Source organism: Trachemys scripta, chromosome 17 (assembly GCF_013100865.1).
Source record: "Trachemys scripta elegans isolate TJP31775 chromosome 17, CAS_Tse_1.0, whole genome shotgun sequence".
NCBI lineage: Eukaryota > Metazoa > Chordata > Testudines > Emydidae > Trachemys > Trachemys scripta.
This window is the reverse complement of record NC_048314.1, coordinates 26,343,217-26,370,805: the sequence shown is the minus strand read 5'-3', so window position 1 is coordinate 26,370,805 and position 27,589 is coordinate 26,343,217. Positions and strand designations below refer to the sequence as shown.

At 47.1% G+C, this 27,589-nt stretch overlaps 1 protein-coding gene across 16 annotated transcripts in view; it reads left to right on the top strand.

The window, feature by feature from the left end:
* GARNL3 (GTPase activating Rap/RanGAP domain like 3) overlaps positions 1-27,589 on the top strand; it is a 236,060-nt gene that overhangs the window by 185,905 nt on the left and 22,566 nt on the right. For 14 of the 16 annotated variants that reach the window (XR_004643325.1, XR_004643326.1, XM_034752047.1 and 11 more), the window contains 4 exons: positions 16,940-17,006; positions 18,936-19,043; positions 19,604-19,722; positions 21,058-21,193. Coding sequence is in view for 13 of the 16 variants with exons in the window: in XM_034752047.1 (XP_034607938.1) it covers positions 16,940-17,006; positions 18,936-19,043; positions 19,604-19,722; positions 21,058-21,193 (430 nt within the window). In the remaining 3 variants the exon portion in view is untranslated. Of the gene's footprint in view, positions 1-16,939; positions 17,007-17,212; positions 17,287-18,935; positions 19,552-19,603; positions 19,723-21,057; positions 21,194-27,589 lie in introns of those variants that run through there. The other 2 variants (XR_004643327.1, XM_034752058.1) reach the window with 2 other exon arrangements.

The following is a 27,589-nucleotide window of genomic DNA, read 5'->3' as shown; positions in this document are numbered from 1 at the left end:
TTTAATTTACTTTTTGTTTTATTTTTTATGTTATGTTTTTTGCGTGAATTTAGTGATGATGAAAGGGACCAGGTTTGACAGCCTTGGAGACTGAGCAGGTACCACAAGGATAGTTGCAATGCAAGCGTCCCCATGTGGTCTTGCCAATTTTCCTCAATCCTGATCTAAAGAATCTACTTCTAGGGATGAGAGGGGATTTCATTCACCGTGGCCCGTTCAGTCACTGCCCTATTGACTGAGGCTACCAACAAGGCTGTCAGTTGGTACCAATTATGGTTGTTGTTTTTGGGATGTAGACACTGGCCTCTGGGAATTGGACTTGGTGCCCATCAAATCATTTCACTTAGGTCACCAAACAGCTGTCATTTGGTAACAGCTTTTTGTCACTACAGATCTGGGATAGGTCTGAACTGGTGGTATGTGTATGTATGTATAATATCCCTATGGGTGCTCCACTGTAGATGCGCTTGCATCCCTACATTGCTGATTGGAGAACTTTGGTAGCAGTGTCCATTCGGCCCGCACATCCACTATACTCCCTCGTGCCCCACCAGGAGGCTAACCAGCTTGTGTGGGTGAACCCCCTCCTCAGTTCCTTTTCAACCGCCCCTGGCTAGAGACGGAGTCATTAACAGTCTGTTTGTGATCATTATCTCTATTCTTTTCATTAGCATTTTTAGTAGCTAGTTAATCTTCCCTCCTTCCTTAGCTGTACATTTTCTTTATTTTGTCTTTTAAAAAAAAACACTTTTAATTTTCCCCCTTTGTAGGGGACCCTTTCCCCACAGCAGGGTATGCCTGGCTCACCAGGCTACAATAAGTGCATTCTATGTAAAGAGGCCATCCCTATGGCAGATAAACATATACGCTGCCTAGGGGAAGGTCACATTCCTCAGAAGTGTGGTCTCTGTCAACAATTTAAACCAAGGTCTCGTAAGGACATGGAACTGAGACAAAAAATCAGCCTGATGGCAGCAGCCCGGCAGCCTTCCTTGACCCACACTGGGAATCACCTAGAAGATTTGAATCTTCCCCACAGCCCTCGATGTCCAAGGACTATGGGTCGAAGAAATCAGCTGCAGATCCCTCATGAGAGGTATCTAAAAAGAGATATGTGAGCCTTGAGCTAGCCGAAAAGGATCACCAGCATGCTCGGAATCGTTGGTACCAAGACCATCCAAGCACTAGCGTAGCTAGTGGGGTGCAGGGGAAGCAGCCGCTTCCCCTCATCACATTTTTGAAACGTGGCGCCTAAAAGGGCCCCGCAGCTGTCCACCCCTTCCCTAGCTCACTTCCCCCTCTTCCCCTCTCCTGAGCACTCCGCCCCCCTGCTCCTCCCCCTCCCATGCTTCCCGCGAACGTGTGATTCTAAAAACAAGCAGGGGGCAGGCCGGTGGCAGCAGCAGGTAAACTGGGGGGAGGGAGACGCGAGAAGGAGGGCTCCAGGGAGACGAGGCGAGGCGCGGCGCGGCCCAGTCCAACCCTGGCCGAGCGGCTCCCACTGGCCCCGGCGAAGCGGCTCTGGCTGGCACCGGCCCGGTCCCGGCCCTGGTGGCTCTGGCCGAGCACCCAGGCGGCTCCGGCCCCAGCAACTTCAGCTCGGCCCGGGCCCCGCAGCGCTGGCCCGCTCCCGGTAGGGTTACCATTCATCCGGATTCCCCTGGACATGTCTGGCTTTTTGAGCTAAAAATAGCGTTCGGGGGGAATTTGTAAATGTCCGGACTTCCCCCCTACCCCCCTCCATGCAGAGCGCACACGGCTGACAGGGCAGCTGGCCGGATGGTGCCACTTACGTGGGGCTCCGACAGCCAGAGAGAGCCCCTCCTCTGCTTCTCCTGCAGCAGAGATCACTCCCTCCCTCCCTGCATTTGGAGATCGCCTCCGGCAGTCTGGAGCTCCTCCCCCGCTCCTCCTCCCTTGCTGCCCAGCGTGCTGGGACGAGCGGCAGTGTAAGGGGGCCAGGGGGTCGGAGAAGGGGCAGGGAGGTTCTGGAGGGGGCAATCAAGAGACGGGAGGGGGTCGGGAGTTTGGGGGGGCTTTCTGGGGGGGTTGTGGGTAAGGTTTTGGGCAGTCAGGGTAGAGGGAGGGGATAGGGTCCGGGGGGGCGGTTGGGGGGGGGGGGTCTTAGGAGGGGCAGTTAGAGGACAAGGAACAGGGAGGTTTAGGTAGGGAGTGGGGTTCTGGAGGGCACTTAGGAACAGGAGTCCCAGGAGGGGGCAGTCAGGGGACAAGGAGCGGGGGGGGTTGGGAGTTCTGAGAGTGGGGCTGTCAGGGGGCAGGGGTGGGGAGAGGGATCGGAGCAGTCAGGGGACAGGGAGCAGAGGGGTTTAGATGGGTTGGGAGTTCTGGGGGGGGGGGCTGTCGGGGTGGGGAGTGGTTGGATGGGGCGTGGGAGTCCCAGGGGTCTGTCTGGGGGTGACGGTGTGGATAAGGGTTGTGGCAGTCAGGGTACAAGTATGGGGTAAGGGTCCTAGGGGGCCAGTTAGGATGGGGAGAGGGTCTCAGGAGGGGGCAGTCAGGGGTAAGAGGCAGGGAGGCTTAGGTAGGGGGTGGAGTCCTGGGGGGCAGTTAGGGGCAGGGGTCCCAGGAGGGGGCAGTCAGGGGACAAGGAGCGGGGGGAGGGTTGGGAGTTCTGAGGGGGGCAGGAAGTGGGAGGGAGTGGAAGGGGCAGGGCTAGGGCGGGGCTCCTCCCGTCCTCTTTTTAGCTTGCTGAAATATGGTAACCCTAGCTCCCGGCCTTGGCGGCTCTGGCTGAGCGCGCCGGCCCGCTCCCGGCCCTGGCAGCTTCGCCCCAGCGGCGCCGGCCGAGCACCCTTGGTGGCTCCGGTCCCAGCGGCCCCGGCCCAGCTTGGGCCCTGGGGCATGGGCCCCAGGGCGCCAGCCCTGGTTCCGGCCAAGCACGCCGGCCCCGGTTCCAGCCCTGGCCAAGTGGCGCCTACTGAGCACTCCTGGCCCCAACGGCTCCGGCCCCAGGGCGGCGGCCCCAGTTCCCGGAACGTGGCCGGAGATGTGTGGCTTTCCCCCCACCTCTGCCATGAGGAGCCCTCCGGCTCTGGAGCCCGAAGGCTGTGCCTGCTGCTCTGCCGGGGGGAGCCGGCAGCCCCAGCTAGCCCTTGCCGCCAGCCCATCCCTGTTCACCTCCCCCTGGACCAAGCCCCTCAGGGGTGGGGGGCGCAGCATGGCCGCAGCTTGACTGGAGGAGCTGGGGGGGGGCGTGGCGCGGCCGGAGGAGCCAGTGGCGGGGGGGCGCGCTGAGGAGCCAAGGGGGGCGTGGCCAGAGGAGGAGCCAAGGGGAGGGCGCCTTTTTTAGGTTTGCTCCCCCTGCACTTAGGACCTGGCTACGCCACTGCGTCCAAGCACGGTACACATAGCTCACAAGGATCTGGAACAGCAGGTACCTGATGGATGAGGACAGGAACAGGGTGCACACTGTTAAGACAATGCTTCTGGTATGACCGGTACCATCAGCACTGTCAATTGTGAGCCCAGCACCAGAGCAGTCAGTACAGGCATGATCCCCAACTCCCTCCGTATCAGCACCAGGTTGGTCAGGACCGCAAGAGTTCCAGCATTAAAGAGAACTCAGGGTATCTGATATACCAGAATTTCCCCTTTTTGGCATTGGGGCTCCAGTACCGAGTCTCCTCCAGATACTGGAGTCTTTGGCACCATGCCATGCATCTCCACTTTGTAGTGGTGACTCAGACAGTGAGCCAGAGGAGGTCATCTCTCACCACTCCTCTTATGCTCCATATAGTACCCATTATAAGGGGCTCCTCAGTCATACCCTGAGCCTACTCCACCACCACCATGGTACGGCCAGCCATGGGCACCGCCACTGGGCTCTATCCCACCGCCCCAGTGGCTTACTGGTATCCTTGGATGGCATATAGACCTCACACCTTTTAGACTTCCAGCTTGACTCACTGTGAGCCTCTGAGACATTCTCCCTCGGCCACAGCATCCAGAACCTCTGAACCTCCGGAGGAGATCATGAAGGAAGAGGAGGGCGGATTTGAGAAGGAAGTTACATCAAGAACCAACATCTCCTTCTCCTCTTCAGATGAGGCAGTGATACCCACCAACAATTTCTGATTTTCCTAGGATTTAGCTAAAAGGGTAGCAGACATGCTGCAGATGCCCCTGGAGGAGGTAAAAAAAATACCCATCACAAGTTCCTTGACATCTTACACTTTCCTCATCCTCTAGAAGAGACTCTTCTGGACCTGGCCAAGACTATCTAGCAAATCCCAGCATCGGTGATGCCTACTTGTAAACAGGTTGATTAAAAAAAAAATTACATCCTGACTTGGGAAATGAAATTCCTTTTTTCTCACACTCCCCCTAATTCCATTGTCGTCAATGTGGTAAAATCTTGGGCCTGCCAGCACCAAATGAGATGCACTCCTTATGACAAGGATTGGAAACACCTAGACTTCTTCAGGAGAAAGGCCTACTCCTCTGCCAGATTGCAATTTAGAATTGCAAATTATCAAGTTTTAACAGCTAAATATGACAATATCAATTATACAAAGCTCAACACTTTTATTGATCAGCTCCCAGAGTCACACTGTGACCAGTTCGAGCTATTATCCATGAGGGACAACTAGTGGCCAAAACAGTGCTCTAATCAGCCTCAATGCAGCTGACACAACTACCCACTGCAGTGGAGATGGACATGTGGCAAGCATCTTGGTTATAGCTATCTGGCTTCCCTAAGGAAGTGCAGATGACCATAGAAGACCTTTCCTTTGAAAGCACCACATTGTTCGGTGAAAAGATTGATGTGTCCCTCCATATCCTTAAAGATTCCAGGGCCACTCTTTGCTCATTAGTGATCTATACTCCTGAACAAGAGACAGTTTAGTCCACAACCTCAACGTAAATCCCACACTTCACAATTCCAAATCCAGCGTTTGAGTCTGAGAAAGAAATCCAGTTTTTCCAACACCTTTCCTCGTCCCACTTCAGAAACCCTTTTCACAAGAGTTTACTAAGACAAAAAACAGATCTCCTCTGGTTAGGAGCCATAGAACCAGTGCCTCAACATCTGCGAGCCAAAGGTTTTTACTCTTGTTACTTCCAGATACCCAAAAAGAAGGGAGGTTGGAGACTCATACTGGACCTCAGAGCTCTAGACAAATTTGTCAAAGCTCAAAAATGTAGGTTGGTCATACTAGCAATGATTATCCATCTCTGGAACAGGGAGATTGGTTTTCAGCCCTTGACCTACAGGATGCCTATTTCCACATATCGATCCTACCTTCACATAGATGATTTCTTGATTTACCCTGGTTAAGGACCACACCCAATACAGAGTACTTCCCTTTGGCTTCTCCTCAGCACCAAAAGTATTCTCCAAGGTCCTCTCCATATTGGTGGGTCACCTACGCTCCCAGGGGATCATGATCTACCACTACCTGGATGATTGTCTCCTCAGAGCCTGCTCCTTCAACAAGGTCCACCAGGTTACCAAAACCTCAGTAGACTTGTTCATGGAACTAGGACTACAGATCAGTGTCCAAAAATCAACCTTCAGCCTTATACAGCCCCTAGATTTCATAGGAGCTGACCTTGACTTGTTACAGGCCAAAGCACTCCTAGCACAGCACAGGTTCTCCACCTTGGCCACGCTCATAGAGACAGTACAAAACAGCCCTCAAATATCAGCCAGACACTGCCTCCAATTCCTGGGGAATACAGCCCAGCAGTGATACCTCATGCTAGACTTCACATGTTGTGCCTCCAGATATGGTTCATCTTGGTCTACAGATCAAAGAGAGACAGATTAGACAAACCTCTGTCACTATTCACCAAGGTAAAAAACTCCCTGGATTGGTGGAAAAATCAAGCAAATGATTGCAGTGGATCCCCTTTTTACCATCATTACGTCTCACCACGGATACATCCCTCATAGAATGAGGTGCACGGCTAAACGACCTTACAACACAAGGCAAATATCATCCACGGACATGTCCCTCCACATCAGTCTCCTCAAGCTCAGGGTGGTCAGGAATGCCTGCACCCATTTTCTCCCACTGATCAAGGGAACATACACAAGAGTCTTAACAGACAGCATAGCATTATGCACTACATAAATTGGCAGGGCGGAGCCAGGTTGCCCTCCCTTTGTGCAGAAGCATTAAAGTTATGGAACTGGTGTGTTTCCCACAACATCACATTATCAGCGGCCTACCTTCCAGGCGTACAAAAGTCTTAGTCACAAATTCCCACACAATCACAAATGGGAGATAAGTCCAGCAGTGTTTCAGGACCTATTCAGGCAGTGGGAGACACCGTCCACGGACCTGTTCGCCACTTACCTGAACAAGAAATGTCCACGCTACTGCTCTAGCATAGGGATAGGGCAAAATTTATTGGGCGACACACTCCTCCTTCTGTGTGACAGGGACCTTCTCTATGACTTTCCCCCATTTCTCCTGCTGTCAAAAGTCCTATTAAAAATAAAAAGAGAAGAAACACACATCATACTGACTGCTCCCACCTGACTGAGACAGACTTAGTACCCTTATCTGTACAAATGGCGACATGCCCACCGATCTCTCTCCAACCCACGCCATACCCAGAACGAAGGACGCACGCTACATCCCAACTTGAAGATACTCCGCCTCAAGGCTTGCCTCTTTTATGGTTCCAGTGCATAGAAAGGTCCTGCTCAGTAGGTACAGGAAGTGTTAGTACACGGTAGAAAATCCACTACATCATACTTACCTGTAGGAGTGGTTTCAGGTTTGGTGTAATTCCCAACAAATTTCCCCGACATTCGCTACTTTTCCAGTGTTCCTAGACCATGTACTGACTCTCAAAAAATTAGGATTATCTCTCAGTTCGCTCAAAGTCCACCTTGCAGCTATAGCAGCCTTCCATCAATAACTAGAGGGATACTCAGTGCTCTCACACCCAACCACAAAATGATTCCTCAGGGATATAGTAAAACTTTTCCCCCAACCCAGACATCCCACCCCAGCATAGGACCTAAACCTAGTACGGAAAAGCCTGACTAGACGTCTCTTTGAATGCATGGATACTTGGTCACTCACATACCTGTCGATGAAGACAGCCTTCCTGGTGGTGATCATCTCAGCAAGAATAGGGGAAATAGCAGCACAGATAGCACCCTCCCCCTCAATCCACAATATTGTTTCAGGACAAGTCACTCTCTGACTGCATCTGAAATTCATCACCAAAGTGACTTCCCCCTTTCACATAAACCAACTGCTTCACTTCCCAAGCTTTTACTCCAAGCCTCACCGTGAAAACAGGGAGGCTATACTGCACGCACTAGACATTAGGAGAGTCCTGGCTTTTTACCTGGATAGGACAAAGGCTTTTAGGAAATCTCCTATGCTCTTCCTTTCTATTGCGGAGAGATCTAAAGGTTCAGTGCTTTCAGCCCAGAGACTCTCCAAATGGATATGGAACTGTATTAAACAGTGCTATCAGGTTTGCAACATAACACCTCCATCCCCTATTTGTGCTCACTCCTGAGATCTGTCTCCTCCTCCATCGCCTTCCTCAAGAATGTCCCTATGTCTGAAATCTGTATAGTGGCAATCTGAGTGTCTGCTCATACCTTCACAGAGCATTATGCAGTTACCAGAGACTCCATTTCTGATGCCATCTTCAGTTCCACAGTATTGTCATCTATAACTGACTCGACTCTGAAGCCCCAGTCCTCCAGTAGGAATACTGCTCGGGAGTCCCTAACAGTGGGAGCACCTATAGGGGACATAGCTCGAAGAAGAAGAGGAAGTTACCATGTGCAGTAACGATGGTTCTTCAAGATGTGTGTTCCTATGGGGGCTTCACAACTCACCCTCCTCCGCTCTACTTTGGCGTTCTTGCCAAGGACTCCACAGTAGAGAAAGAACGGAGGGGGTTTCACCCATGCTCTCTGGTTAACCTCGTGGCAGGGCACAACGAGGATAGTGCATGTCGGACACTATTACCAATGTTCTGTGATCAGCAGCACAGGGACACAAGTGCACATGCAGTGAAGCACCCATAGGGAGACACATCTCAAAGAACCATTGTTACTGCACAAGGTGAGTAACTTCCTCTTTCCAGGTCCCATTATCAACTGCCTGAGCTGTACAGACCCACTAAACAAGGATATAAATGTCCAGTACAGTCTCTTCTGAGACTGGTTGACTAGAGGATAGCTGAGGAGACACTGCTCATGAAGCTGATTTTTTTTTAACAATGTTAAAATCTTTTTCATTAATCTAGTAGTATGATCTGGAAAGTGTCTATGTAGTACAGAGGTAGGCAACCTTTCAGAAGTGGTGTGCCGAGTCTTCATTTATTCACTCTAATTTAAGATTTCGCGTGCCAGTAATACATTTTAAGGTTTTTAGAAGACCTTCTAAAAGTCTTTCTATAAGTCTATATTATATAACTAAACTATTGTATGTAAAGTAAACAAGGTTTTCAAAATGTTTAAGAAGCATCATTTAAAATTAAATTAAAATGCTGATCTTATGCCACCAGCCTGCTCAGCTCGCTGCCAGCCTGGGGTTCTGTTCACCTAGGCCGGCAGTGGGCTGAGCAGGGCCTATGGCTGGGACCCCAGACTTGGGGGGGGGGGGTCAGGGGTTAGGGCAGAGGGTGGGGGGAGGGGGTTCAGGGCAGAAGGCTGGTGTGTGTGTGGGAGGGATCAGGGCAAAGGGCTGGGGTGTGTGGGGGGTGTGGGGCAGAAGGCTGGGTGTGGGGGGGGTTCAAGGGTCAGGGTAGGGGCTGGGGGTGTGGGAGGGGTGCAGGGCAGAAGGCTGTGTATTGGGGTGTGGGGGGTTCAGGGCAGAGGGATTGGGCTGTGGGGGTGCAGGGCAGAGAGATGGGTGTGTGTTGGGGTGGGGGGCTTCAGGGCAGAGGGCTGGGGTCTGGAAGGGATATGCCCTGTTCCACCCCCTTCCCCCAGGCTCTGTCCCTACCTCTCTCTGCCTCATCTACGGAGCTGTGTGCACGCTGCCGCTCTTCCCCCTCCCCCTTGCTAGGGCCATCAGCTGATTGGCCAGGGAAGGAGAGGAGGCGGGGGAGGAGGGAAGCTTGACTGGCGCAGAACCAAGCTTCTACCTCCTGCCCCCGCAGAGGAGAGCAGTGGGCGGGGAGGCTGAGGGGGGCTGAGGGCCGGGACCGCGGCGGGGAGCTGCGTGCCACTCAGAATCGGCTCGCGTGCCATGTTTGGCATGCGTGCCGTAGGTTGCCAACCCCTGGTCTAGTATAATCTAGTGCAGCAGTTCTCAAACTGTGTGTCAGGACCCCAAAGGAGGTCACGACCCTCTTTGAATGGGGTCACGAGGGCTGGCTTAGACTTGCTGGGGCCCAGGGCTGAAGCCCAAGCTTCACTACTGAGGGCCAAAGCCCGAGGACTTCAGCCCTGGGCAGCAGGACTCAGGTTGCAGGCCCCGGCCTGGGGCTGAAGCCCTTGAGCTTCAGCTTTGGCCCCCCTGCCCAGAGCGGTGGGACTTGGGCTTTGGCGGGCTCAGGCTTCGGTCCCCCGTCCCGGGGTCGTGAAGTAATTTTTGTTGTCAGAAGGGAGTTGTGGTGCAATGAAGTTTGAAAACCCCTGATCTAGTGCATCAAAAGATTTCATACCATGCCCCTCACCATACTGATTCCAGTCCAGTATCCATTATAACTAGTTTATAGTTTTGATTATGCTACTTACAGAATTTCATGATTATTTATTACATACTGCACACCACCAATAATTCAATTTTTATTTTTGTATAATTTCAACAGATAAAATCTGTTTATTGTAAAGCATTTTTATCTATTTAAATTTTCACAATTATGCATAATTATGGGTTTAAAGTATTTTTGGTTATCAATTTAAATATTCGCAGTTGCAGGAAATTGAGGGTCAGACAATAATTATTTAATGTCAGTAGATGTTGAGATTCAAAAAGATAAAGCTTTATAAACTACTAAAACACAAATTTTATATTTTTCCTAGCGCTGTTGATTAATCGCAGTTAACACACTAATTAAAATTGCGACTAATCGCAGTTTTAATTGCACTGTTAAAAAGTAGAACAATTGAAATTTATTAAATATTTTGGATGTTTTTTCTACATTTTCAAATATATTGACTTCAATTACAACACAGAATACAAAGTGTACAGTACTCACTTTATATTATTTTTATAACAAATATTTGCACTGTAAAAATCATAAACAAAAGAAATGGTATTTTTCAGTTCACCTCATACAAGTACCGTAGTGTAATCCCTTTATCGTGAAAGCGCAACTTGCAAATGTAGATTTTTTTTTGTTACATAACTGCACTCAAAAACAAAATAATGTAAAACTTTAGAGTCTACAAGTTCATTCAGTCCTATTTCTTGTTTAGCCAATTGCTAAGAGAAACAAGTTTGTTTACATTTACGGGAGATAATGCTGCCCGCTTCTTATTTACAAAGTCACCTGAAAGTGAGAACAGATTTTCGCATGGCACTTTTGTAGCTGGCATTGTATGGTATTTACATGCCAGATATACTAAACATTCGTATCCCCCTTCATGCTTAGACCACCATTCCAGAGGACATGCTTCCATGCTGATGATGCTTGTTAAAAAAAAAAATGTGTTAATTAAATTTGTGACTGAACTCCTTGGGGGAGAATTGCAAGTCTCCTGCTATGTGTTTTATCTGCATTCTGCCATATATTTCATGTTGTAGCAGTCTCGGATAATGACTCAGCATGTTGTTACTTTTAAGAACACTTTCACTGCAGATTTGTTAAAACGTAAAGAAGGTACCAATGTGAGATTTCTAAAGATAGCTACAGCACTTGACACAAGATTTAAGAATCTGAAGTGCCTTCCAAAATCTGAGAGGGACGAGGTATGGAGCATGCTTTCAGACATCTTAAAAGAGCAACACTCCGATGCAGAAACTACAGAAGCTGAACCACCAAAAAAGAAAATCAACCTTCTGCTGATGGCATCTGACTCAGATTATGAAAATGAACATGCGTTGGTCTGTACTGCTTTGGATCGTTATTGAGCAGAACCCATCATCAGCATGGACGCATGTCCTCTGGAATGGTGGTTGAAGCATGAAGGGACATATGAATCTTTAGTGTATCTGGCATGTAAATATCTTGCAACACCAGCTACAACAGTGCCATGCGAACGCCTGTTCTCACTTTCAGGTGACATTGTAAACAAAAAGGGGGCAGCATTATCTCCTACAAATGTAAACAAACTTGTTGTCTGAGCGATTGGCTGAACAAGAAGTAGGACTGAGTAAACTTGTAGGTTGTAAAGGTTTACATTGTTTTATTTTTGAATGCAGTTATTTTTTTGTACATAATTTTACATTTGTAAGTTGAACTTCCATGACAAAGAGATTGCACTGTAAAAATAAAATAAATAATATTTTTCAATTCACTTAATACAAGTACTGTAGTGCAAATATTTATAATAAAAAATAAATATAAAGTGAGCATTGTACACTTTCTATTCTGTGTTGTAATTGAAATCAATATATTTGAAAATGTGGAAAATATCCAAAAATATTTATATAAATAGTATTCTATTATTGTTTAACAGCGTGATTAATTTTTTTAATTGCTTGACAGCCCTAATTTTTAAATGTGAAGCTGACAAAGTAAATAGCCTTAAATCGAAAGTTCATACCTATATTTACTATTCATTCACTAGTCCATTTGTAAAAAGCCTAATTCAAAAGTCTAAATCACTAGATTTTGACTGTAGTAAGTCCTTGAGCAGCATTTTTTTTTACTTTGCCTGTCTGTAAATTTCATTTATCATCTATGGAAATATATTTTCATTAATTTGTGTGTATACAGTGAAATAAACATTATCTACATTCACCAATAAAAATTTAATCCTTCTAAACCTATTTATGGGCATTCCAGATACTGAATTTAGTTGCAAAGAATCAGTTGAAGGTTGCAGTCTGAGAATTTCTGATGACCATACTTTATAAAAATTTCCACTTTCTCCAATGTCCATTTTCTCTCATTCCAATAATTCTCAGTTCTTAATTGTAGCCCTATTTTCCAAGGTATTTAAATCTGTTCAGCAATGCTTTATTGTCATATAGGAATTAATTAAACCTGGAACAACTGCCAGATTGGTCTCATTCATGTTTTTAAATGCTAAGATCCCTGAGAGGGACGATATGGGTGCTTATGGTCTTTCCAGCCTCCCAGTCATGGTGTGCAATGTTGGGTTTTTTTGTTTGATGTTTTACAAAGTTTCCTTTTAGAGCTGGCATTTTTAGCACTGCATGGTGGCTCAGCCAGCTTTGCTGAAATACAGCCTATTTCTTCCTTGAATTCTGGTCCCTACGTGTATTCACTGTTGGTACACATGTGCTCCATATGCCTGAAATTGGATATTTCTAGCAAGTAGCATCCATTGCTCAACGCCTCTGCAGTTGCTTTTCTCGTGGTCCATACCAAAGCTATAAGGGGCGGTGCAGACTGATGCCTCTCCAGGTCCTTTTTTACCACCACATGGCCTTAGTAGGAATCCTCCAGTGTCAAGAACTGATCCTCATAGGCATTCTTTTCTGTAAATATTTAAAACTTTTATGTTGTTAGTTATCATTAGATAAGTAATTTTTAAGTTAGAATCTCCATCCTGAGAAATCCTCTGTCAGTGCAGAACCTAGATTATGACCAGGCTCCCAGGCTTTAAGAATTGCCTTTCCTTCCCCCACTCCTTTTTGATCAGCGACAACCACCAGTGCTGCCTTTACTGCCTTGAAGAAGCTTATATCTCCACTAAGTGCAGTGTCTACTGCTCTTTTCTCAGAAAACATGGCAGGCGCAAGAACTCCAACTTCAGAAGCACCTAATGGAGCACACTGTGAGGCCTCAATCAGATCCAGGCAAGGTGATCCATCCCTTCTTCCATTCCTTGTAGGCATTTTGCTTTCTCTTAATCTGTTTGAGATGCTTGTTCATCCATTTTGGTCTGTGGCCCTTCCCTAAAATGTTTTCCCCTTTGCTTGGGTTTCATAGTTTCATAGCAATCAGGCAAACTTCCTACCGGTTTTCTATCTGAAGCCACATGCAAAAAAGGAAGGGCAGCTTCTTCACTCATTGAATGTTAGACAAGCCCTAGTGTTCTACATAGAAAGGACTAGATCATTTGTAAATTCACCCAACTGTTCATAGCAGTAGCTGACAGGATAAAGGGTCTCCCTCTCTCTGCTCAGATAATTTCATCCTGGATCATATGTGTTAGGATCAGGCGGGTTTTCGGCCACCAGCTAACCTAACTGCTCACTCCACAAGGTCATAAACATCGTCGGTGGCATTCCTAGCACAAATCCCTATTCAGGCATTTGCAGAGCAGAGATTTGGTCATCAGTACACACATTCTCTTCTCATTATGCCATCACTCAACAGTCCAGGGACGATGTTGCAGTCAGCATGTCCATAAACTTTGATCTTACCACCTATGCAACTGCTTGAGGGAGTCTCCTACAGTGGAATGCACATGTACAGTCATTCAAAGAAGAAAAAACTGTTATTAACCTTCCGTAACTGTTGTTCTTTAAGATGTGCTGCACATGTGCATTCTATGACCTGCTTTCTTCCCCCTCTACATCAGAGCTAGCCAAAAAAGAAGGAACTGAGGTGGGTGCAGGGTCAGCTGGGGGCTTTATACTGGTGCTGTGAGCATGCGGCACCAGAGGGGGCTCGAGCCACCCCAACAGATACTATTGAGGGAAAATTTTCTGGCGACTGTGCTCGGGATGTGCATACACCTACAACACATCTCAAAGAACAACAGTTACGAAGGTTAGTAACTGTTTTTTCTAGGGAAGGTCAAGGCCATTCTCCAGCAGCACTGCTTTCCTTCTTTCTTGGGCAGACCACCTAAACTATGCATTCCTACCTGTCCCACCGCTTCCTTGAGTATTACAGAAGTCGAGGTGATAAAGCATGAGTCAATTTCATCATGCCCAGATGGACCAGGAGGTTCTAGTTTCCAGTTCTCCTGTACATGTCAGCCTGACCACCAGTTGGCAATTCCTTTCCAGACCTCTTGACTCAAGAAAAAGGCAAGATCCGACATCCCAACCCAGAATTCATCATCTCACAGGTTGGTATTTGGATGGGCATCGGATCTAGAATGTTCTTGTTCCCAGAATGTGCAAGTCATCCTTATTAATAGTAGAGTGGACTCTGTGATAAATGAAGGGGGGAAGTAGCTCCCATTTATGGACACCCAGCCAGCGAGTTAGCTATAAAGTCCCTCTTGGTGGCTGTTCTCTGCTTGCTTTACCAGTAAAGGGTAAAAAAGTCTCCCTGGCTAGGTAAAAGAAAGGGACTGGGCACCTGATCAAAAGAGCCAATGGGAGGGCCAGAACTTTTTAAAATTGGGGAGGGGGGAATTCCCTTTGTCTGTTGTTCTCTGGAGAGACGGGACAGAGCAGGGCAGGGCTGAAGCTATGCTGTGAAAAGCTTTAAAACCAGGTATGAAAAAGCATCAAATCATACCTCAACCCTACTTATCTGAAACCCCAAATATGTAAGTAATCAGGGAATGTCCAGGAAGACGCAATTAGGGTTATTTCTTTTATTTCTTATTGGCTTGTGGACTCCTGCTAAACCCAGGGTTGTGAGTTCAGTCCTTGAGGGGGCCACTTAGGGATCTGGCGCAAAATCAGTACTTGGTCCTGCTAGTGAAGGCAGGGGGCTGGACTCACTGACCTTTCAAGGTCCCTTCCAGTTCTAGGAGATGGGATATCTCCATTAATTAATTAATATAAAAAATTTTATAAACCCCAGATGGCTTTTTTGCTTGTAACATTTAAACTAAATCTCAAGAGAGCTATCTTAATGCTTAATTTTTGTAATTGCTTTTTTTTTAATCTAGCAAAAGCCTAAGTTCCAGATGTATTTTCTTTCTTTTTGTTTTTAATAAAATGTACCTTTTTTATGAACAGGATTGGATTTTGGTGTCGTAAGAGGTTTGTGCATATGTTGTTTAATTAGCTGGGGGCAACAGCTAATTTCCTTTGTTTTCTTTTAGAGCTCTTCCCTGGAAGGGGTGTGTGTGTGTGAAAGGGCTTGTGGGTACCTCACAGGAAGGAATTCCCAAGTGAGCCTTCCTGGGTTCCAAGGAGTTTTTTTGCACTTAGGTGGTGACAGCATCTACCCATCCAAGCTCAGAGAGAAACTGTGACCTTGGGAGTTTAATACCAGCTTGGAGTGGCCAGTATTAATTTTTAGAATCCTTGCGGGCCCCCACCTTCTGCACTCAAAGTGCCAGAGTGGGGAATCAGTCTTAACAGACTCCATGAGAAAATGTCTCGTCAAGTGGAAGCACTTCTCTATCTGGGCCCAGCAGCTCTGTGAGTCTCCTGACTCAGCAAGTTTACCTGATATCTCACATTACCTTCTTATGCTCAAGAAGTTTGGCCTTTCCCTTAGCTTCATACAGGTTCACCTAACAGCAATCAGCACATCACCCTCCATCAGACAGCTACACTGCCTTATTCACCCAATCACCTCCAAGTTTTTAAAGGGTTTTAATTAGAACTTTCCCACGAGTAATAAAACCAACCCCTCAATGAGATCTTAATTTAGTGCTTCCAACTGTCACTGTGCCACCCTTTTAACTTGATGCTTTACCAATCTATGAAGATTCCCTATCTTGCTGCTATCATCTCAGCCAGACAAATACGTGAGTTAGGGGCCCTAATGGCAGACCCTCCTTATACTACATTTCATAAAGACAAGATCTCACTACAACTACACTTGAAATTCACCCTTAAATCAGTTTAGGAATTTTACATAAACCAGAATATGCACTTACCTGTGTTCTTTCTGAAGGCCCACACATCCATCAAAGTAAGGAAACTTCATCTCCATGATGTGAGACAAGCTGTAGCCTTTTACCTACGGAGAACAGAACAAATCAGTCACCTAGGCTGTCTCTGGCAATAAGTAGAACAAGTCCAAAGACAAGCTATTTCCTCCCAGAGGATCTCAAAGTGGATCTCTGGTTGCATTCTATGTTGTTATCTAATGTCTTATCACACACAGGGTATGGGCTCACTCTACAAGAGCAAAGGCAGCCTTACTACCATTACTCCAACAAGTACATCTGCTTGACATTTGCCAGGCAGTGATGTAGAGTTCCATCCACACATTCATGAGACATTATGCCTTGGTTCAAGCCTTCTCTGCTGACACATCCTTTGGGATAGCGGTTCTACAAGCAGCCATACCAGCTACATCCTCGTATCCTCCTTTTCTCTGAGTACTGCTTGTCAGTCACTCTCAGTGGAATACACACAGAGACCAGCACTCAAAGAAACAAGGGAATGTAAGTAGTCTTCATAACTGGAGTTCTTCAAGATGTGTGGTCCCTATCTGTATTCCACTACCTGCCCTCATTCCCCTCTACTTCGGATCCTCTCTGATCTGCAGTAAGAGGAACTGGAGAGGCGTCAGTCCGCACCATCCTTTATGCCCTCAGTCTGGAACGCGAGGGGAACAACTACATAGGCGCAGACAGACACTACTTGCTAGAAATCTCCAGTCTCCAACACATCAGCGCACAGTGGAATACAGATAGGGACTACGGATCTTGAAGAATCTACAGATTTCCAGTTATGAAGGGTAAGTTACTTCCTTTTTCTAAACATTTGTGTTTCCAAATAAATTCGATTACTACATTATGATGTTACTATAGAAAATATTGATTGGAAAACTAATCGAATCCCTTACTAAGAGTGGCTTTACAATGAGTGCCAAATAAAGGCATAGCTACAGAAGGCTACACTTGAAAATGTCAGATTTTGTTCTGAGCTGCAGGAGTGTATCTCCACTAACTCTGGGACAAAGTGTTGCATTTTTCTCAAAAGCAGTTTGTAATAACCTCAGTATCCAGTCTGCCCACTACCCTTACCCATTATCATTGCAGGTTAATTTTGTTGCAGCTATTGATGTATATGAAGATGGTGAAGCTGGTCTACTGTTGTGTTATAACTGTAAGTGTTGTTTTATTTGATCCGGGCCATAGCAAAGGAAGTTTAAAAACATTAATTATATCAGTCTGCTTGTATCAATCCTGTTTATCTGTGGGATATGATTCTACATATTGCTAAGTTAGCAGTTTTTCAATATAATTTTCATTATTGTTTTATGACAAGCTGTGCAGAATGTAGAAACATCAGCTACCTGCTTTTATTTTCAGGTGTACAAATGAAATTCCCCAATTTTGGAGAACCACCTCTGGTGTTAATTACTCACCAAAATGTCAGCTCTGAGGTATCCATTATTATAATTGCCTTTCTTTCTTATATGACCCCATTACCAAGGTGTCTGAGCCCCTCACAATCTTTAATGAACCATCCAGTGATTAGGACTCTTGCCTGAGACTTTGATGCAATTCCTTGCTCTGCCACAGACTTCCTGTGTAACCTTGGGCAAAACAAATTAGGCCCCAACTTTTCAAAAGTATTTGGGCAGTGCTGTGCTCCGCACTGCAATGCCTACCTGTTTTAGGAGCCTAAGTGTCATTTTCAAAAAGGGTTCAGGCACTTATGAGCCTAATCCCATTGACAGTCAATGGAATTTAGGCTCATAACTACCAAAATTCCTTTTGAAAATGAGACTTGGGGTCCTAAATTAGGTAGGCACTGCAACACTGAGAAAAGCAATGCTTAAATACCTTTAAGAAATTGGGCCTTAGTCTCTATGCCCAGTTCACCATCTGTAATGAATGTTATAGCATTTCTTGACAACACAGAGATGATGTGAGGATAAATACATCAAAAATTGTGAGGTGCTCAAACATTACAGTAATGAAGTCCATATAAGTCCCTGTTAATACAAAAGGCTAGACATGTGAGGGAGTAATGGCATCCTTTCAGACAAAATTCAAGAGTTCAGTCCAAGTAAATAGAGTAAATAAAAAGAATGGGGATTTGTAAGCTGGTTTTCAGTTTTACTAGAATCCCTGTTGTGTGTACTACTCATAGAAAGATGGTGACTTTCTTGATTTGACTTTGCAGATGTACTGATAATTTTTAAGCATTTTATAATTCATAATTGAAAGAAATCCTGCAACTAGGGAAATAGATGGTGAGTCATAGTTCACATTGGATAATCACTGCAATAATTACTGTAATAATAATGTTCTTTGAGTAATCAATGAATCCAGATTTAAAAAGCCAGTCAGTGGAGTCCTGCCTCTCTTACTGGCTGACCTATGCTTTTATTCTTTCCTTTTTGCTTTTTAGTATTGGAAAATTACCAGTTTTATGATTAGAAGTAGATGCTGTAGAAGCACTTGCTGGTGGAAAAACATGCAGTGCATGAAAACCATGATAGAATTTGAGCCATTGTAAAAATAATACTGTTGTTCCTGAGAGACTGGGTGGACAAGTCATTTAATTAATAAAACCTCTGTGTCTAATATCCCCCAGGCCTCATATGGAAGTTTCCCCTCTCTGTACATTTCAGTCTTTGGGGAGTGTGAACTGTGCTAATGTATGACTGCTTAAAGGGTGTTCTGTGGTGGCTGACAGATACTGTGCCATTGATATCAACTTCAGAACATTTCTTTCCTGTGTCTCTAGCCACAGACAAGTAATGGAGGATCGGGAAATAAGCGAACACATGATTTCATAAAATATTAATGAATTGTAAAATTCTTACAATTGTAAAATAAATTATAAATAGCTTTGACATCAAAGTAGACACTTAAAATCGGATTTTACCACAGATGAGACACGATATAGTATATATTCTATATTACCCCTATTTTTCTCCCTTTAAAAATTTTAGTCAATGAATTCATGTTCTTATGGTTTTAACAGCTGTATAGGAAGATATAATCCAATTTTCTAAGCCATTTTATTTAATATTAATTTGTGTCATTTTCTATTTGAGGTAACAGATGTTTTTTGTTACAGATGTTTGCTACTACAGAAAGGTATGCCCCTATAATGGGGGTTCTCCTTTGGTCCAGACATCGGCATCAGACTTCCACTTTAGTTGGAACCAGGTTCCTTATGCTATTGGTAAGAAAAGACTGTAGTAACCTAGTAGGATGGTTTAACATCTTCGTTTGGTTTGAAATTGTACTTGGCCCCTACGGGAGAAGCAATGGGTGTTACAGAAATGCAGCCAAGTCACACTCAGTCTAGGGCTGTGCCAGTTCGCCTAGATTTTTGCATTGACAGTTTAGAAAAACAAGGACCCTTTGGCAGATTCTTTCCATGCAGAAACAAAATTCTGAGATCATTGGCTTTTTTTTCTTGTTCTCCTCAGCCCATTCATTTCCTTCTATTTGCTCTATTTCTATTCATTTGCTCTATTTGAGAGATTCCATCTACATCCTACTAAACGTGGAGAGTCAGGCAGTCACACAGGCTTTATGCAATTGGACATCCATGAGCATTTTAGAGGCTGTTTAAAAACTTCTAAAATATTTACACTAGAGAGCGGAGATGTTAGAGGAGGTCAGATTTTCAGGAAACTTCTAGAATCTTTTAAAAGCTCTAGGTGCTTTTGTAAAACATCTGACACAAATATATGTTCATAATTGTTCTCAGTAATAGCAGCCCTTGTTCCCTTGCAGTTTGTGCTTTCCCTTATATCCTGGCCTTCACTACTGATTCCATAGAGATACGATTAGTGGTGAATGGGAACCTAGTCCACACAGCTGTGGTGCCTGAACTTCAACTTGTTGCATCAAGGGTAAGACATAGGAAAACTGTATTGGGCCCCTGTGTGAGGTCTCATTACAATGTGTATGTGTAGTTCCTGGTAATAGACTTCTGGGTGTGCAAGCATAGAATGGAGACAATCACCTTCAGAATAGTCTATTAAAATCACAAAAATAGTTGATCCTACATGAGCAAGTTAGGTTGCAGATTATTTATGTAATTTGAAACAGTATATATAGATGTATGATCTTAAAGAAACACAGGACTGCACATTTCATTGACTGCAGTGACCACACATATTCCTTTTTTGAGTATAAATCTTAAATCCAAGCGCAGCACTATCATTTATAGGAGTACTTGTGGCACCTTAGAGACTAACACATTTATTTGAGCATAACCTTTCGTGGGCCCACGAAAGCTTATGCTCAAATAAATGTGTTAGTCTCTAAGGTGCCACAAGTACTCCTGTTCTTTTTGCGGATACAGACTAGCACGGCTGCTACTCTGAAAACTATCATTTATATTACCATTGCTCACCCAGAGATGCTCCTTTTCCAATGTCTTTCCTAGTTTCTTTCATTTTACATAGTTAGGAATACTCCTTTCTCTTTTCCACTTGACATTCCTCTGACTGAATAAAGGGTAAAAGGGTTCGGTGAGTCACCAGATGTGAGTGCATGGAGTAAGTGCAAATAGGCCAACTTCATCCCCGGGTAATTCCATGATTTCAAGGATGAAGATGGCTGTGTGTGTTTTGTGCTTAGCCCTTATATATGCACCTGGAAAAAGGAGGGAGAATTCTCTATTTGTAATGAGGAGCAGTGATAGTAAAGGAAAGATTAGGCTACATTTTTTAACTTCATATGAACACAAGTTGGTTATTGAGCCAAACCCTTGGACTCTGGTCCAGTTCCTCAGTTGTATTTGAGGAGCACACAGCAAACCTGGGAGGGCAGGAGTGTGTCAATATGGTTCGGTGCTGTTTTTGACCTTCTCCCATTCCTGGAGCCATCTGGGCTGGTCACCTTTGCCCTTCAGGCTACTCTAATGTGCATTGATTGCCAACAGGGCTAAGGGGCCCAGTCAGGAATTAACAGCCCTCTGGAAAGCCCAGGCCATGCTACCTTCTGTAACTGCAAGTAGGGGGATCATGTAGGAGCTGGCTGCTCTGCCAACTGTATACCACCAGAGGATTCTTTTACTCTGGGGTGCTCCTCCCAGAGCCAGCTCCAGATGTCTTTAAGGCCTTTCCATTGGCAAATCAGCTACAGTGGCTGCACCATTTAAAGGACAACTCTTTGGGCACAGTCTCAATGCTAAACTGGGAAGTCTTGTTGTGCTAACAATGTGTTATTTGTCATTTCAGTCAGATATTTATTTTAAAGCTACTGCAACAGTAAGTGGATCATCCAATAGCAGTTCCAAGGAAACCAGTTCAAACAGTTCTCCTCAGACTCCAACAGCTCATGAAATGCCAGAATTTCCTTCTTCCTCAGCGGAAGGTAAAGTATTGTTGGGGCTGGTTGTGTGTTGGCTTTGAATCACTCTGGCAATTATCACATTTCCAATACCTCTGGGCTTTTGGTTTCGTGAATTTGGAGATGGTGAAAGATTTTGGATTGACAGTCCTTGTGGCTGAAGACCGAAATTTTCTATTCATCCATAGAAGTGGCTGTGCAAGCTTGCTCTACTTCACTTCCTGCCAATATCCCTCAGCATTGCTCTGGAGGGACCTTTCCTAGGAGGAGGAGGAGAATCCAGTTTCAATGGCCTGCTGAATCTTTGACAACTATTTTTCAGGGATAAGACTGCAAACAAAGATGCCAGTTATGATGGAGGGAGGTTCAGAAAAGAGACCGTTATCTACTAAGAACTGAACTGAGACACCCTCCCAACACCCAGCTCTTTTCAGTACCAAAGTATTACAGTTCCTTTATGAATGAAAATAGTAATTAGGTAGCCCCAGCCCCAAAGAGCTTGCAATATTACTTTAGATATGACGGGATCAGTGGAGTAACAAACAGTAGGGGGGATAAATATGAAATGACAAGGGCCCAATAACAAGATCACACACTGTATACCAGTGGTTCTCAACTAGGGGTACAAGTACCCCTGGGGGTACGCAGAGGTCTTCCAGAGGGTACATCAACTCATCTAGACATTTGCCTAGCTTTACAACAGGCTATGTAAAAAGCACTAGCAAAGTCAAACTAAAATTTCATGCAGACAATGACTTGGTTATACTCCTCTATGTATTATACACTGAAATGTAAGTACAATATTTATATCACAGTTGATTTATTTTATAATTACATGGTAAAATGAGAAAGTAAGCAATTTTTCAGTAATAGTGTGCTGTGACACTTTTGTGTTTTTATGTCTGATTTTTGTAAGCAAGTAGTTTTTAAGTGAGGTGAAACTTGGGAGTACTCAAGACAAATCAGGCTTTTGAAAGAGGTACAGTAGTCCTGGAAAGGTTGAGAACCACTGCTGTACATCTCTCTGGCTCAGTTAAATATGCTACTGCTGCTATATAGCCGTGATAGAAAAAAACGGAAAGTAATAATTTTAATTCTTCTTTGAGTGCTTGCTCATGTCCATTCCATGTTAGGCGTGTGTGCTCACCACATGCACCAGTGCCACAAGTTTTTTCCCTCAGTGGTATCCGTAGGGGACTGGGTCTGGCGCCCACTGGAGCGGCGCTCTTATGCCGCGGTATAAGGGGCGCCGCTGGCTCCCCCCACCCTCTGTTCCTTCTTACCACCAGTGATGGTGCTAGTACATTCCTTTGCTTCAGCAAACCTTTTCTTCTGTAAATTGTTCGTTGCAAACCTTTCTATTGTACATAGTTATATCAACTAGTATTAGTTCCCTTAGTGTGTTTTAGTTAGTTTTAGTTGTCCCAGATGGGACTTAGGCTTGGGATGGAGCATGCCCGCTCCCTGGGCTTTAAGAACTGCTACTGCTGTAAGAAACCCATGCCCATCAGTGACCCCCCAACACCAGTTGTTTAAGGTGTTTGGGAGAATCTCATGTCAGCAACAGGTGTCGAATCTGCAAGAGCTTTAAGCCTCGCACTAAGAAAGAGCGGGACATCCGACTTGAAGCACTCCTTATGGGGTCGGCACTGACTCCTGCACCGGGGCAGCAGAGATCAAACTCCGCACCCAGCACCGTGGCGTCAGTGTGGAGCGGCCCGTGGGTACGATCATCAGACAGATGACAATCCACCTCCCCGGCACCAACCAGTAAAAAGGGGAAGACCGGGAGAGGTCAGTCTCCTGCTCGCAAGGGCAAGGAGATGGAAGGAGGAGAGCCTAGACACAACGAACGGTGGCTCATTGCCTCCAAGTGGGAGTGGGGCCCCAGCTTCAGTTGAGCAGGTTAGCCCATCCCAGGATGTGCCAGCCACCCCGGACAGCAGCATGGCAGTCCGGCACCTGGCAATGCCATCGACCCTAGAGGCCCTACAGGCAGCGCAGGATATCTTGTCCCTCCCGGTGCTGCCCACACCGGTGACTACAGCTCCCAAATCAAGGGGTAAGCCTGCTCTTGTACCACCCCCTCAATCCCCATCAATGCAGTACCGCTCACCATGTCAGGGAGCATCCCACCAGTGCTCGCCCGCACAGAGCCACCACATCTTGGACATAGGGCTACATACCAATTGGAGCCTTCAGCACAGGTCTCCGGACTCCGGCCATCACTCTGCAGGATCAAAGCCTCAATCACCGGTAATATGGCATAGACCTACTGAGGCACGTTCATCCCTGCGACCCCGGTCCCGGGAGGGTTGCTCGCCTTCGGATTGCTGCCGCTGTAGCGGTAACCTCCGTCAGGACTCTCGGTACCTGTCACTGACCTATCGCCAGAGGTTGCTATACCAGCATCGACGCTCGTCATCGCGGCATTGGTCACTCTCTTGCTCCCGCTTCCATTCTATAGGCCAAAACCGGTTGGGAACTGTTTGATGTAGATCGCCCTGGTACTGTCGTGGATCCGCCAAATGCTGACGCCAGTCACCAGGATCTTGACGCGGTGGATCGTCTCCCGCATACAGATCCCACTTGGAGTGTGGCGGTGGACACAGCCGGGACCAAGACGCCTGGTCGGTCTTGGTGTGGTCCCGATCTCCGGAACATGGCCCTCCATCCCTGGGCTCGGAGTTGGACCAAGAACCCCTATAGGTGGGGCAAGGTCCTCCACTGGCGACACCGGTTCTCCCTGTGGCACTGTCAGCACTACCATGGCCACAGGGTCAATGGCCCATGCTGTGGCACCCTTGGAACCTGTGGGGTTCACGCAGCTGCCCCAAAGGCATAAGTCAGTGTCAGGAGTCTCTGACAAGTCCTCTGCCATGGTCTCCCATCCACCTGAGACGGAGGCTGCCGTGCCTGTGACACCTCCCTCTCCCCCCCCCATGTCCAACAGATGGGGGAAGAAGGCCATGCTGAGCAGGTCACAGAGGTGGTGACTTTTGCTGCACCTACATCCTCTTCCTCATCTCCCCGATGAGGCCATCATGGGACCCCCGCCTATGGTCCCCAGGACGATACCACAGCTCATCAGGTATCTTTTGAGGAGGGTAGCCTCGAACTTGGGACTAGAAACCGAGGAGCTAAAGGAGCCTTGGACACCCTCTTCAACACCTTCAGCTCCGTAGCACCTGCTAGAATCATGCTGCCAGTACATGACGGGGAGGCCAAGATTACCAAGGCCCTCTGGCAGACTCCTGCATCAATACCCCCAATTTCCAAGTGGGCGGAGCGCAAGTACTATGTGCTTGCTAAAGGTATACCCATCCTTCCCCGAACTCGCTAGTAGCATCTGCTGTCACTGAGCAGGAAAGACAGGGATAACTGGAGGCTATTCCCAAAAATCAGGAGGTGAAAAAGTTGGACGTTTTTGGGAGAAAGGTTTATTCGTCATCGAGCCTACAGCTGAGGATGGTGAATCATCAGGCTCTACTGGGCCATTATGATTTTAACATTTGGCAGTCAATGGCCAAATTTGTTGACTCCCTTCCGGATGACCCCAGGAAGGTAACCCCAGGCCATCCTGGAAGAGGGGCAGGGATTGGCGAGGGCAGCACTTGCAGATGGCTTTGGACATGGCTAACTACGGCACGGACCATGGCCTCAGCCATAACCATGAGGAGGGCGGCGTAGCTGTCAGCGGAGGTCCAATAGTCCAACCAGGACCTCCTTTTTGACGACCAAATTCTGCATGGGTTAAAGGACTTGCGCACCACAGTCAAGACCCTGGGCCTGTACCTGGGGCAGCAAAGAAAGCATTTTAAGCTGCAGCCTCCTCATCAGCAGCATAGCCAGCCTAAGCAGGAACCTTTCCAGAAGAAGGGCAAGGGCTACAAACGCCGTCAGGGCCAACAGCCCGCTACCTTGACACAGGCTAGCTCTTCCCGCTCCGAGCAGGGGTCGAAATGGGCATTTTGAGGATGCGCCCGAGGATGACATTCCAGCCACTGTCCTGGATCCTGCTCCCTTCCGTTTCTCCAACTGACTTTCATTTTTCCTCACAGCCTGGATGTCTATAACGTCGGATTGTTGGGTCCTCAATACTGTGGCGCAGGGCTATACCCTCCAGTTTTTCTGTCCCCCTTCCCATCCTCCCTCCCCGTCCTTCTTCAGGGACCCCTCTCACGAGAGTCTACTGCATCAGGAGGTGCAAGGCCTGCTGTAGGCGGGGGCCTTGGAAGAAGTCCCCCTAGACCTTTGAGGCAAGGAGTTCTACTCCGGTGATCTTGAAGGCTAAAGGGGGCCTAAGGCCCATCCTGGACCTGTGAGGCCTCAACAAGTATCTCAAGAAGTTGAGGTTCCTCATGATTTCCCTGGCCTTCATCATCCCCCTCCCTGGATCCGGGAGACTGGTATGCTGCCCTCGACTTGAAGGACGTGTACTTTGATACAGCGATCTTTCAAGGACACAGACGCTTCCTCTGCTTCATGGTGGGATCCGCACACTACCAGTTCATAGTGCTCCCCTTCGGCCTGGCTGCGGTACCGAGGGTGTTTACAAAATGCATGTTGGTGGTGGCGGCTCACCTCAGACGTTCAGGTATCCTGAGCTACCTGTACCTGGACGACTGGCTGGTCAAGGATCATTCCAGAGCCCAGGTCCAGGGTGCCGTCGCGATGCTGTTGACCACGTGCAGGAGACTAGGCCTGTTGATAAAAGAGGAAAAATCAACATTAATCCCTGTACAAAAGATAGAGTTTATTGGGACAGTCCTCAGCTCCACCAGAGCGAAGGCATTTCTGCTGCATGACAGGTTCCAGACGATGAGGGACCTCATTGCCAGAGCCTCTGTGTTTCCTCTCATGACAGCCAGGGTCTGCCTACAGCTGCTGGGCCATATGGCGGTGTGCACGTACATCATCCGCCATGCGAGGCTCCAAATGTGACCCCTACAGCAATGGCTGGCTACGGACTATGGCCTGTCCAGGGATCACATGGACAAGGTCATCACCATCCCATCAGAGGTACTCACCGAGCTGCAGTGATGGATCGACCCTGGAACAGTCTTCGATGGAGTCCCGTTCAACAGCCTGCGACCTTCGGTGTCGCTGATATCGAATGCCTTGGACCTCGTCTGGAGAGCACAAGGTACATGGTCCGCAGAGGAGATGATGTTGCATATAAATGTCAAAGAGCTCAGATCAGTTCGCCTGGCCTGTGGCTTGTTCCTTCTGCAGTTATCCAGCTAAGTGGTTCGAGTTCTGATGGACAACCCGGTCTTGATGTTTTACATCAACTGGCAAGGGGGAGCGCGCTTGTCTGCCCTTTGTCAAGAGGCGCTCCACCTATGGGATTTCTGCATCCAGCATGAGATCCATCTGGAGGCATATCACCTTCCTGGCGTCAGGAACATGCTGGCAGATTGCCTCAGCAGGTCCTTCTTTTCTCACCACGAGTGGTCGCTCCACTCAGGAGTGTTCCAGATGCTCTTGCAGATGTGGGGAACTCCCCGAGTAGACCTGTTCGCCACCAAGCAGAACAGGAAATATCAGTTTTGCTCCCTGCAGGCCTTGGCAAAGGCACTCTTTCAGATGCCTTTCTCCTGTCCTGGTTGGGAGACCTGATGTATGCGTTCCCACCCATCCCGCTCATCAGCAGAGGGATAAGGCTCGAGTCATTGTGATCGGTCCGGTGTGGCCATGCCAGCATTGGTTTGGTACGCTATTGGATCTGGTAGTAGCCCCCCGTGACCCCTGCCCGACCGACCAGACCTTCTCTCGCAAGACCACGGTGGCCTCCTGCACCCCAACCTTGCCTCCCTCCACCTCATGGTGTGGATGCTGCATGGTTGAACCCAGAGGAGCAAGCCTGCTCCAGGGAGGTGCAGCAGTCCTTTTGGGAAGTAGAAAACCCTCCACTAGGGCAACTTACCTGGCTAAGTGGACGAGGTTCTCCCACTGAGCATCTGAACGTAGCGTCTCCCCAACGCACTCTTCTCTGCAGTCAATCTTGGAATACCTGCTCCTCCTGAAAAATCAGGGCCTGGCCCTCTTGTCTATCAAGGTTCATCTAGGTGCCATCTCAGCTTTTCATCCACTGATCCAGGGTAGATCGATGTTCTCGCATGAGATGTCTGTCAGGTTCCTGAAAGGCCTCAAAAGGCTCCTCCCTCCTGTTAGAGATCCTGTCCCACAGTGGGATCTCAATCTGGTTCTCTTCAGACTCACGGGTCCGCCCTGTGAGCCCTTGGGCTCTTGTTCCCTTTCTCACCTATCGTGGAAAGTTGCCTTCCTTGTGGCAGTGACATCGGCTAGCTGGAACTGCCAGATATGGTTTTCTATAAAGACAAGGTACAGCTGTGACCCCAGCTGGCCTTCCTGTCGAAGGTGGTGTCTTCCTTCCATATCAAAAAGGAAATCTTC